This window comes from Engystomops pustulosus, chromosome 3, assembly GCF_040894005.1.
Source record: "Engystomops pustulosus chromosome 3, aEngPut4.maternal, whole genome shotgun sequence".
In the NCBI taxonomy this organism is placed as follows: domain Eukaryota; kingdom Metazoa; phylum Chordata; class Amphibia; order Anura; family Leptodactylidae; genus Engystomops; species Engystomops pustulosus.
This window is the reverse complement of record NC_092413.1, coordinates 157,453,827-157,466,964: the sequence shown is the minus strand read 5'-3', so window position 1 is coordinate 157,466,964 and position 13,138 is coordinate 157,453,827. Positions and strand designations below refer to the sequence as shown.

The 13,138-nt window shown below is 40.3% G+C and overlaps 1 protein-coding gene across 2 annotated transcripts in view; it reads left to right on the top strand.

Annotated features, from left to right (window-relative positions):
• FXR1 (FMR1 autosomal homolog 1) overlaps positions 1–7,465 on the top strand; it is a 31,816-nt gene extending 24,351 nt beyond the window's left edge. The window contains exons 11-17 of one of the 2 annotated variants that reach the window (XM_072142735.1): positions 165–251; positions 342–549; positions 3,064–3,267; positions 3,462–3,662; positions 5,222–5,302; positions 6,360–6,451; positions 6,758–7,465. In XM_072142735.1, coding sequence (XP_071998836.1) covers positions 165–251; positions 342–549; positions 3,064–3,267; positions 3,462–3,662; positions 5,222–5,302; positions 6,360–6,451; positions 6,758–6,922 — 1,038 coding nt within the window. In that variant the 3' untranslated portion in view covers positions 6,923–7,465. The remainder of the gene's footprint in view (positions 1–164; positions 252–341; positions 550–3,063; positions 3,268–3,461; positions 3,663–5,221; positions 5,303–6,359; positions 6,452–6,757) is intronic. The other variant, XM_072142736.1, reaches the window with a different exon arrangement.
• The last annotated feature ends 5,673 nt before the right edge of the window (positions 7,466–13,138 follow it).

The following is a 13,138-nucleotide window of genomic DNA, read 5'->3' as shown; positions in this document are numbered from 1 at the left end:
TTGTTTTTACATAATTCAAAATTTGTTTCTGGTGTTTTTATGGTCATATATTTTGGGGTAGTGTGTGTGTGTGTGTTTTGTGTTTTTTGTGGTTGTGGTTTTTTTTTTTTTTTTTTTTTTTTTTTATACATTTTTGAATAATTTTTTTTTATATATTTGTACAGGGAATGGTTCCATTTGTTTTTGTTGGAACGAAGGAAAGCATCGGAAATGTCCAAGTTCTTCTAGAATATCATATTGCCTACCTAAAAGTAAGTTTGAACCTATTGTTCACTTTTTTATAAATCCATGAGCTAACCTTTTAGGAAGGGGTAACCTGTTACCATCTTGAAATTTATCAGGAGGTAGAGCAATTGAGACTTGAAAGACTTCAAATTGATGAGCAACTTCGTCAGATTGGAATGGGTTTCCGACCATCATCAAACCGAGGTACAGAGAAGGAAAAGGGTTATGCAACTGATGAAAGTACTGCCTCCTCTGTCCGAGGAAGCAGGTCCTACAGTGGAAGGGGCCGAGGTCGTAGAGGACCCAATTACACATCTGGTTATGGTATGTAGATTCTATAATTTGTAGAAACCCCATGTCATTAGAAAACACATTTACAATGGGTATGGAAATAATCATACTTTTTTTTTTTTTTTAAATGTCTCATTGCAGCCAATTGGTAAGATCAAAAAAGTTTTTTTGCTCATACATGTACACTCTGCACCCCATCTTGACCGAAAAAAAATGTAGATATTTTTCCTAATTTAACAAAAAAAAAACTGAAATATTGCATGGTCATAAGTATTCTGACCCTTTGCTGTGACACTCATATTTAAAGAGGACTTTTAACCACCCTAAATATCCTAAAGTGAACATACCATCGTCTGATTGTATGTTGCATCCTGATTCAGGGGTACTTTGAATTTTCCTCCTAGCCCCCTCCGTTCCTGAGATATGAGCCCCAGCATCTGACTATTCACTGTGCTGTATTGTCGAAGAGAAGGAGCTGCAGCACGGGTGGGTGAGGATTGGTTTTGCTAATATCCTAAGAAACCATTCAGTCGGTGGCAGAGAAGAGATTCTTGCTATGTACGAGCATAGCTGCAGCTGCTGCGTTCATCTGCTGCGCAGAGTCAAGCAGCTTGCACGCACCTGGCAGTGCAGAGACCTGATGCCGTGATCGTGCCGCAGCTATGCTCGTACACGGGAAGAAAGCAATCTCTTTGACATCTTCACCGCCGATTGGATGGGGCAGAGGGTATTAGCATTATCCCGACCCCAGCCGTGCTGCAGCTCCTCCTCTCTGACAATACAGCACAGTGAATAGTTGGATGCTGGGGCTCATATCTCAGGAACGGAGGGGGCTAGGAAGAAAATTCTAAGTTCCCCGGAATCCAGATGCAAGTGCCTAGATGATGTTCTGTTCACGTTAGGATATTTGGGGTGGTGAAAGGTCCTCTTTAACTTGCATGCTGTCCATTCGCTCTGATCCTCCTTGAGATGGTTCTACTCCTTCACTGGAGTCCAGCTGTGTTTAATTAAACTGATAGGACTTAAGAAAGGCACACACCTGTCTATAAACCTCACAGTGAATTTCAGAGCACAGGCGAATCATGAGGTTCAAGTAACTGCCAAAGGAGCTCAGCACTACTCAAAGTTCATAAGTGCACAGTGACCTCAATAATCCCTAAATGGAAGTAGTTTGGGACGACTACAACTCTTCCTTGACCTGGCCATACATCCGAATTAGGCATTCATGGGAGAAGAGCCTTGGTGATAGAGAGAAAGAGCAACAAAAGATCACTGTGGCTGAGCTCCAGAGATGCAGTAAGGAGATGGGAAAGAGTTTCACAAAGTCAACTACCAGTCGAGGCTTTATGGGAGTGTGTGCTAATGGAAGGCTCTCCCCAGTGCAAGACATATGAAAGCTTGCATGCAGTTTGCCAAAATAAAACAATTAAGGACACCCAGGCTATAACAAATAAGATTATCTGGTCTGCTGAGACAAAGATTCAATTTCTTGGTTTTAATTCTAAGCGTGATGTGTGGAGAAAACCAGGGACTGGTCATCACCTTCCAAATACAATCTCAACACTGACACTTGCTGGTAGCAGCATCATGCGATGCGGGTGTCTTTCCGCCGCAGGGACAGGACGACTAGTTGCAATTGAAGGAAAGATCAATGTGGCCAAGTACAGAGAGATCCTGGATGGTACCTTTTCCAGAGTGCTCTGTACCTCAGATGGGGCGAAGGTTCACCTTCCAACGTGACAATAACCCTAAGCACACAGCCAAAATAACACCGCAGAGGCTTCAGAACAACTCTGTGACCATTTCTGACTGGCCCAGCCAGAACTCTGACCTAAACCCAATTGAGCATCTCTGGAGAGACTTGAACATGGCTTCCACCAACACTCGCCAACAAACTGAGCGAACTGGAAAGGATCTGAAAGGACGAATGTCAAATCCCCAAGGGTCTAGAAGACTCATGTGCTTCTACTCAATACTGAGCAAAGGTCTGAGTATTTATGACCATGTGCTATTTCAGTTTATCTACATTTCTGTTTATTACTGTCAAGATGGGATGCAGAGTGTACGTTAATGAGCAAAAAAAACATTTTTTTTTTTTTTTTGATCTTGCCAATTGGCTGCAATGAAACAGAAAATTAAAATGGGTCTGAATATTTTCTGTTCCTACTGTAAAACTACTAGTATCTAATACCAATCTGCTTCAAATGGGTTATTTAAACAACATCCATTGTCCTTAGACTAATGAAATTGAGGCTGATTTTAGCAATCTAGGAAGCTGTTTAGTTACCTATGGTAACCGTTTACCATAGTAATAGTAAACCACCAAACTGCTGTTCCATAGCAAAAAAAGATATGCACAGTTATATATAAAATCATGCAGTCCACCTCTTCAGATTTGGTCTCGTCTTTTATTATGACTTTTTTGTTGTTGTTATGACTTGTGTTGCTTATATTATGCATTGTGTGTCCCCATGAATCCCCATCATATGTCAATTTTTAAAATGTATAATTTTTATTATAAAATTATGATATGATTTGGTTGTTTAGGTACAAACTCTGAACTGTCCAATCCCTCTGAAACTGAATCGGAAAGAAAAGACGAATTGAGTGACTGGTCTCTAGCTGGTGAAGATGATAGAGAAAATCGCCAACAAAGAGACAGCCGGAGGCGCCCTGGTGGGAGAGGACGTAGTGGATCTACAGGGCGAGGACGTGGGGGATCTAGGGGTGGAAAATCTTCTATCAGCTCTGGTATGCTTTATCTTTAATTTTTAAACAATTGTATATGAATTTGATCAAACTCAAATATACAAAGACTGGCATTAGATTATAGACTTGACTACGATTGAAAATGAAATGTTGGTGCACTAAAGGATTTATCTGGTTTTAGAAAATTGTTTGTGCGCACACAAAAAATTGTTTCATATTTGGTTTTTTATTCTTAGTTCTGAAGGATCCAGACAGTAACCCATATAGCTTACTTGATAACACTGAGTCAGACCAGACAGTCGATACAGATGCAAGTGAATCCCACCACAGCACTAACCGCAGAAGGCGATCACGAAGGAGGAGGACTGATGAAGATGCTTCTCTCATGGATGGAATGACTGAATCTGATAATGCATCAGTCAATGAAAATGGCTTGGGTATGGAGCTTTTTATTGTAGATATCCGTGTCTTTTAAAAATGTTCTACTGATTCTCACCCAACACTTACAAAGTGAAGAAGTTTTCAACAGCTCTTTGACGTACAATGGTGGAAAATGTACTGTTATAGTACTTAGTTTCTGACAGAATAAGTTGTTAGAAATGGTTTTTCCTGCCTCTCTCTTTAAAGGGAACCTGTCGTTGAATTTGGGAGGCTAAACTACTCACAGGTCCTTATGGGCCTGTGATTTAGTGTCCCAATTGCCCTGTATGATTTTTAACCATTCAGGGCCTGTGCCTTGCAGCAAGTGAAGCAGGTGTACACCCTGCCAGGGTGATTATATAATGCCAGGCTTCATTGCGCATGCTTTGTCTCTATAGTATGTAGGGAAATTGCATGCGCTATGAAGCCTGGCATTAAACAAGCTTCGCTCGCCACTTTGTGAGATGAGGTCTTCTGATGTGAGTCCAATATGGCTCAACAGACTCTTTTCAAGGCAGGTATTAAAGGTTTTTGTTTGTTTTTTTCTCCTGTAAAAAGGTTGATTTGTGACCCTAAACCACAGGTCCATAAGGAGAAAATGTCATGCAAATCAACCCACCCGCAATAAATATGTAATTAAAAACTGAGATTTATACCTTGCCCTTATCCCTAAATTTTTTTTCTCCTTGCCTGCAATGTTAAGAAAATCAATGTGTAAAGTTATATGCAACTCTTGAATCTTCATGAGTTACTCTTTGTCCTACCTCCTAACTCATGGTTTTACAAGTCTGCGTTAGAGAACTGCTGCTATGTGGAACATCCAGTTAAAACTCATCATTGGACACTACGTCATTTGAGCAGGGTCACGTCTTCTAAGGTCCTCTTACATTTGCACAGTCTTAGTAAGGCTGCATTTTTACTAACATGTGCCCATGCGGCTACATGTTCGGCTCGCTGGAGAGGACTTGGGATGAGCACTACTCACCCCTCCCCTCTTTGTAGTAAATGGAGCCGCACGCCCATTCTTGCGTCGAAGGATAGAGCACGTTCTGAGCATAGATCACTATGAGGGACGTATATCTGGCCGAAAATTTGCAGCCATATATACATCTCCCATTACGTTCATGTGATTGTCGCGTAAGACTGCTTATTTTGCATTTATTACAGCAAGATTCTGAAATGGTTCATACTTTATTTCCAAAAGGGTTACTCCAGAATTGTGATATTGCTGGCTCCTGTCCATAGTATTGAATAGATGGTGGTCTGGCACCTGGAACTTTTTTTTTTTTTTTGTCGTATTTGCAGACTTTGCACTTCTTTTGCAATCTGTACGTAGCGCCAGACACCTCTGTATATTGAGTGATCTAGGTAACTGCAGGGAGATAATCTCCAGCAAGTTGTCTGCATGTAGCTCTGTACACTTTTTACTGGTAGGAGTTGATCACTGGCAGATGGTTGCAAGGCTTGTGCTGGGAACTAGACCACTATAGTTCAAATCGAGGTGAACATTACTTCACAAAGCTTGCCTTCATCTTAGATGGTCAAGATGTTCATGTACTTGTCCATACTGTTACAGACGATAGTGATCAAAAACCCCAGCGACGCAATCGTAGCCGCAGACGTCGCTTCAGGGGTCAGGCAGAAGATAGACAGCCAGGTAACTGTTCATGGAGGAGTTATTGATAACTAATCTGCATGGAATTTGCCTTGCTTTTGTTTCCAGGTGCTAATGCTATGTTGTATCAGTGACAACTTTAACAAAAGGGTTATGCCATGTTTGTCAACTTACTAAATGTAGACCAGAGGAGAGTTTAAGTGTGTCCTAGTACAGTAGATCATCTTGCTTTGTCATGTTACTGATGTATTACTAATATGTTAACTGTGCACAGATGAAACTTGGCCATGCAGTGTGTGTTGTTTGATGTATCTGTTTTGCGTGTAACCCTATATTCTGATAGAAGTACTTATACTGGTAATGCTGTAAAGACATTCACTGTAAAGAGGGTAGCTGTCTAAAGCCAATTGCCCACGAACTGAGCTGCTCACCCCCGCCCCTCTCCATGGGAATACACAGCGCACGGTGACATATTCTGTAGAAAGATGGGACATGTCCTATCTTTCTATGGAACAGTATGGTGCTGCACAGTACCTTTCCCGTGAGGCCATAGACGTGTATGGGGGACATATATACGTCGGCCGTATATACGTCGGCCGTATATACGTCGGCCGTATATACGTCGGCCGTATATACGTCCCCTATACATTCGTGTGAATGTAGCCTTAGTCAAATATCAGTCAACATCTCTCTTACTTGTAGTCCTCATGTAATCCTGGTTGTTTCAGAGTTTCGCAGCTCTAAGCTACTTGAAACAAGTGTGAAAAAGTGACGTAGGAAGCCATTCTAGTGCGCCATTTTTAAATTTTTTTGGTCGTATTCACTTCAATGGCCGAGTTTCACATACAACTAGAATCGGAGTTCATGCTACGTTTTTCTCTGAATGATAAATGGACTGTGAAAACATCTGCCGGGTGCATAACACAATAGACGAGCAATGAATCTGTAGACTGACAGAATTTGTATGAGAAAATCACTCATGGGCAGGGGACCTTAGACAGTTTCTCACCTGGTTGTATGTGCTATTGTGAAAGTTAAACTTCTAATGTGTAACTTATTAGATTACTAACCTATCACACATACTGCTTTCACCTTCCAGTGACTGTGGCAGACTATATCTCAAGAGCAGAGTCTCAGAGCCGACAGAGAAGCCTCCCTAAAGAAGCACTCGCTAAGGGCAAAAAGGAAAAGGTGAGCTGTGTTTGGGCTTAAACCATTTTCATTTCAGTCTTTAAGCAAAGAATAAATTACAAGATGTTCCAGATATTGAGTTCTTTTTTGGGAATCTCACAGTAGGCACCTTTTTAAGCACTTTTATTGAATGGACAGTGTATTTTGGGTTACTGTAAAATCCTTTATCGATACCTATTTATCTTCACTGTAAGTCCAGCAATGTACTTTTCCTGCTTTGTGACCCAATGGTCAGTAAATGTGAAACACGTGATCTGCCTGGGTCGAATTCTATTATTGCCTCTAACTAAACTTTCTATCGTACAGGTAAAGGATGTAATTGAAGAACATGGACCTTCTGAAAAGGTCACAAACGGACCGAGAGGGTCCAATGGTGAGAGTTCTTCAAAGACTCTGCCGACCCCTGAAAGAAAAGCAGCAAGCAGTCAAGATGGGAGCAAACAAGAAGCCATACTGAATGGGGTGTCCTAAATGGAGTGTCCTAGTTTACAGTTCCTTTACATTACATTTTACAATAGTGCTTGTACAAGCTTGCCAAAGATAGATTAAGGATCGCCAGTCTTTACACCACACTTTCAGTTCCTCCATTTGGAATAAAGAAAGGGGAGGGATCCTGATAAACATGTTAAACATAAGTTGATACCTACTGTGTTCTAAATACATCATCAGATGTGCCTTGAGATAGTATACGAAACATTAAAGAAAAAAAAAAAAGAAAAAAGTGCTGGCTATAGGAAATGTTTTGTTTCAAATATGGCATTGAATTGGGGGGGGGGGGATCCTGCATAATATTTGTTCAGAAAGCATTAGCTGCTTTTGTTACATTTTTAATAATATGCAACCACTTCTTCACCTGAGGAAAACTAGAAAATGCAGTCATAAAAGTATTTTGCACTGAACTGTAACTTCTCCATTGGTTAGGTCTGGAAACTGGTCGTTTTAATACATGTTTTTTGTTTTGTTGTTTTTTTTTTATTCTTTCAAAAAAAAAAAAAAAAAAACTGTGGGGGAAAAGCTGCAGACCACTGGAAGACAACAATTCATCTGCAGCTATTGGCAGTGACTGTTCTTCATTGGAGCTTTGTTTGGTTTATTTATTAAACTGTACAGTATTTAAAATCAAACATTGCTAGAAACACTAAACCGAACCTAGTCATGTCCACCAAGGCATAATCCTAACTACTGAAAAGATCAATTTCCAGAATGTTTCTCCTGTATAAAAACTGCATATGTTAGTCCTTAGTATGGTATTTTTTATTTTTGTTTTTGGTTGTTTGATGTGCAATATGTTTTTGTATGCAGGTAGTAAAAACAAAACAAAAAAAAACACAAAAAATAAACTTTGATCTTCCATTTTTGATTATCAGCCTAGTTTCCTATGGGGAAATGCAATGATTTCTTAACCCCTTCACTGCTTGCATGTCCAGCAGCGGGGAGGTTAATGTGTGTATTGACATGACATTTAACTCCACATGGTAAATACAAATGACCAGTTAACTTCACAGTTACTCTCACAAAGCAAGCATTGACAAATGGTGTAATTCCTTTTGTACTGGACATTTTATCCTTGATTTACATCAAGTGTCTCAATTTAAAGCCTGATGTTGGCCACAGACTTTGGAGGCCACCCTCTTCAACTGGACAGGAATCCATGAAATAAACATCTTTCCAGCACCTACTTTTCAAGCATATCTTGTCTTCTTCTTTTCATCTCTCTCATTTCTGTTTCTGTTACTTCTCTTTACTGAATTCTTGCTACCACATCCAGCCTCTAGCTATCCATTCTATAATGGAACATGTTCAAATCTAGAACTGCTCTGTGGGCTTTTTCTTAACTCAAGGTCTAAATGTAAACTATGAATGTAGTCGTAGATGTATAAAGCAATAAAGGGAATAAAGAGTATGCAGTGTTTTGTAATCAGACATTTTTTCATGGTTCCCTAAAGTTAGTGTGTATACAATGCATAAAAAACTAATGCTGTAATTTGTGCTTAAATAATGGGGCGTCTTCACTCCATGGTTTGTTCAATGGGCACTTTCTATAACGATAATATGAAAGCATATAGTTATTTGAGACCTGTATCACATGGATTCTTCCAATCCCTTTTGACCTAAGGTTGTTTTTTTTGTTTTGTGTGTTTTTTTTTTTGTTTTTTTTTTTTTTGTGGACTGATCAACCAGAGGAATGATCATTTCCAATTTTTATATGTGCCTTATAATCAGCCAAAAGATAAGTGACCACTACCTATGTTTTATATAGTTGTAAGTGTAATCAGGGTTAAACATGTGTTTGAATTTCTAGATCCATCAGATATCTGGTAGGTATCGGTGTAAATGAGCCCTTATGTATGTACCTCCGTATTAATAATTTTATGTGCCTTGTTTGTGGTGTAGTGCTTTGGGTACACTTCACTTATGCAATTACATTTAAAGAGAAAGTAATGTACCTTGTGGTAGCACCTTATGCCAATCTAATTCTACACTTGTGCATGAGGTCTTACCCTCATCAACGTTTGACATTTTTAGTGTGTGGCTAGTTCGCATCTCCATTAGGTCTTCAGTTTATATTCCCCTACATTATTTTGAGCCAAAACTACTAGTGATTGAACACGCAGAACAGGTGCAAGTACTGTATTCCATTAAACCTTACATCTGGTAGACACTAGAAAGGATGGTACCTGTTCTGTGTGTTTTACCACAGCTGGTTTTGCCTCAAAACCTAATGGAAATGTGAGCTGGCCCTTAATTTTCTTTCATTATTTAAAAGCAAAAACTATCAAAATACACTGCTGTAATTCTCCCATACAGTTAACACTGCAATGGGAGAATGTTCGTCTACTAATGTAGGTCATGTTGCTCCCATTTTAAAAGATTATATATAATTAAAATATAATACAGTTATAGAAATTGGCCCAATGTATAAAAGAAGGTCATTTAGGCCACATATGAAGCTGTAAAAAAAAGTTGTTGTTTGGTTATACTAATTTCACTGCACCTGGACATTTTTGTGGGGTTTTTTCAGCTTCTAAGTACATTGCATTCATCTCTTTAAGAAGAAATAACACTTTTGGAGGGGACTTAAAAAAAAAAATTATAAGGTGTTAATGTAGATAAAGGTAAGCTCCCACTTACCTGCTCACAAGCTCCTCCATCTAGTTATCTCCTGGAATGCGGAAGTGCCAAGGCCTCAAGCTATATGATGTAGCATAACCCTGGGGCCTTCATTAAGGTCGTATGCACTCCTATAGTAATTTTGTCTTGTGGCACTTCTGTTGTATAATCAGAAGTGGACCATTCTAGTGTGGGTGAAATGTGATTGGCCCAGATTTTAAATCTCCAGTCCAGTAGTGTCACCAAACACATTCATTGGCTCTGTTCCCTTTTTTTTTTTAATGCACTCTGCTAACCACAAGCCATATTAGGATTGTTTTGTCTGTGGAGAGGATTTGCCGGTCTCTTGTGAAAAGCATACTTATGACTTCTGCAATTGGAACATTGTGGATCAGGATGTGTCTACTAAATTTTGATTCTATGCACGTGTTTCTTCAGTAAAAGGTGCACCAAGAAGATTACTAAAGCTTTCTAGTTTCCTAGTGTTTCAGCAATCTGTGTTCTGAAGTATCTAAGTCAGATAGTACATTGGGCACAACCTGCCAGGCACCTGGTACAGTAGAAAAATTTAAAAAAATAACCTACACCAGGAAGTTTGAGGCTTTCCCTGTAGTGGAAGAAAACTTACAAAGAAGATCACCCAGGAAGCACGAGAATCCTGTAGTTCTCACCAATGCAAAGCTATGGGGATAGGGAGCAAAGCTAGAAGAACATTTGTTCCAAAATGATTCAGTAAAGTAAAGATAATAAAATTGCAAGGAGCTAAAGGCAATCCTAGAGGCCTTAGATTTCTCTACCTTTTAACTCAAGGTGTGGATGTAAAGATTATGTCAAGCAACATGTCAGTTGTGTCCTACTTAAACAGGCAAAGTGGCACTTGCTGTTCCTCACTTGTGGATTTATCTTTTCAATCTTTTTCTATGGTAGAAGGAAAAATAAATAGCAGATAAGAAAATGTGAACACAGACTACCTAAGCCGACACCAACCGAATCAAGATGAGTGGTGCTTCAACAAAGATTTTGCTAAATTACCATACTTTGGGGGGGGGGGACTAGAGATGGACCTATTTACTACCCAAAAAAAGCATACTGGTCACAAAGTTATTTTCTCTGAGCCTTCAGGCCAGAACGTGGAGTCTGGATGTTCTGTCCCAGAAATGGGAGTTTAGAATATCATATGAATTCTCTCCTATGAATCTGCATCCAAATGTGGTAAAAAAAATAAGGCAAGATCAGAAATCACTATTCCCACAGCCTTGTTTTTAGCCAGGAGAGCTTGGTTCTTGACCTTAGGGGGGACTATTAGTCTTGGATCCCTGGTTTCGGCCAGTCTCCCTAATCTCCTGTCTCAGGGCCCAGTTTGCCATCTGGAAGTCTGCAGCCTCCGTTGGCCTGGCTTTTGAGGCTGATACTGTCTAGGAAAGGTCTCTCCGATAATGTAATCACTACTGGTCAGAAGAGTAGAAATGTGTACCTCCCACATAAATTTCAGAATATGGAGAGCATTTTTAGGATAGATAGACCTAGATCACCATAATATCTCTGAATTATTTTTTTTTTTTTTTTTGCAAAACGGTTTAGTGACAGGTCTTAAAGAGGTTGGCCACTTTTCAATAAATCTCTACTATTACATGTCTCTACATGTCTTTGCCTCATGTGAGAGCTTCAGCCTTTCCCTGTTCTCCCCATGCTGCTCTATGCACATATAGACAACTTCCCTTTTTTCACTCCTTCAGTCTGTCCTAATGGCAGCCTCCAGTGTGTTGTTTGTTTGTTTGTTTTTTACTTTCAGTCCATCTCACTGACATACACAAAGAGAAGAGGTTGGGTAACAGGAAAAGTCATATTCTGCTACAAGTTCCTCCTATTTATCAGTGCAGAGACATGTAAACAGACATCCTACACAGGGTCTGCACACAGCACTAAAGAAAGCATCAGGGATGATGAATCAATTGGTAAACATTCAGGGAATATTAGAAATGCAGTAAAGGCACATGGACAATTTATGTTAGTGGCACACCCCTTTAAGTCAGCTACTTTAAAAGTCCAGGTCTTTGCTCTTAGCTCTGTTTAATAAATCTTTTGCCCCCCCCCCACCCTGGATTGTAAGGTTGGATTGTATAAGCAGTGTCCTGTACAGTCATGGCCAAAAGTTTTGAGCATGACACAAATATATTTTCACATGATCTGTTGGTGGGCTCCAGGGGGACCGATATGTATATTCAAAAGAGCCCTCTGGTTTTTATGTGTGATGTCAGATGTTTTTATCTAATACAGAAGTACAAGTGCAATCATATTATGAGTAACAGTGACAGAATGAGTTAATGCAGCAAGTCAATATTTGCAGTGTTGACCCTTCTTCTTCAGGACCTCTGCAATTCTCCCTGGCAGCTCTCAATCAACTTCTGGACCAAATCCGGACTAATAGCAGTCCATTCTTGCAACAATCAATGCATTTTGTCACAATTTGTTGGTTTTTGTTAGTCCACCAGTCTCTTGATGATTGACCACAAGTTCTCAATGGGTTTCTAGGCCATGGACCCAAAATCTCATTTGTTCCCTCTGAGCCATTTAGTTATCACCTTTGCTTTATGGCAAGGTGCTCCATCATGCTGGAAAAGGCATTATTGATCACCAAACTGCTCTTGGACGGTTGGGAGACGTTGCTCTTGGAGGACATTCTGGTACCATTCTTTATTCATGGATGTGTTTTTAGGCAAGACTGGGAGAGCAGATTCCCTTGGCTGAGAAGCAACCCCACACATGAATGGTTGCAGGATGCTTTACAGTTGGCATGAGACAAGACTGGTGGTATCGCTCACCTTGTCTTCTCCGAACAGGCTGTTTTCCAGATGTTCCAAACAATTGACAGAATGACTTTACCCCAGTCCTCAGCAGTCCACTCCCTGTACCTTTTGCACTTGAATATCAGCCTGTCCCTGATGTTTTTTTCTGGAGAGAAGTGGCTTCTTCGCTGCCCTCCTTGACACCAGGCCTTGCTCCAAGAGTCTCCGCCTCACAGTGCGTACCGATGCACTCACACCTGCCTGCTGCCATTCCTGAGCAAGCTCTGCACTGCTAGTAGCCCGATCCCAAAGCTGAAATACTTTTAAGAGATGGTCCTGGTGCTTCCTGGTCCTTCTTGGGCGCCCTGGAGCCTTTTTGGCAACAATGGAACCTCTCTCCTTGAATTCCTTGATGATGCGATAGATTGTTGACTGAGGTGCAATCTTTCTAGCTGCGATACTCTTCCCTGTTAGGCCGGTTTTGTGCAGTGCAATGATGACTGCACATGTTTCTTTAGAGATAACCATGGTTAACAGAAGAGAAACAATGATGCCAAGCACCAGCCTCCTTTGAAAGTGTCCAGTGGTGTGATTCTTACTTAATCATGACAGATTGCTCCATTATTACAGGTGTGGGTGTTTATAAGGACAGGGCTGTAGATCAATCACTGAAAACAATGTTAGCTGCTCCTTTTAACCCCTATGGGACTCAGCCTCTTTTGGCCCTAAGGACGCAGCCCCATTTTTCAAATCTGCCCTCTGTCACTATAAGTGGTTATAGCTTTGGAAA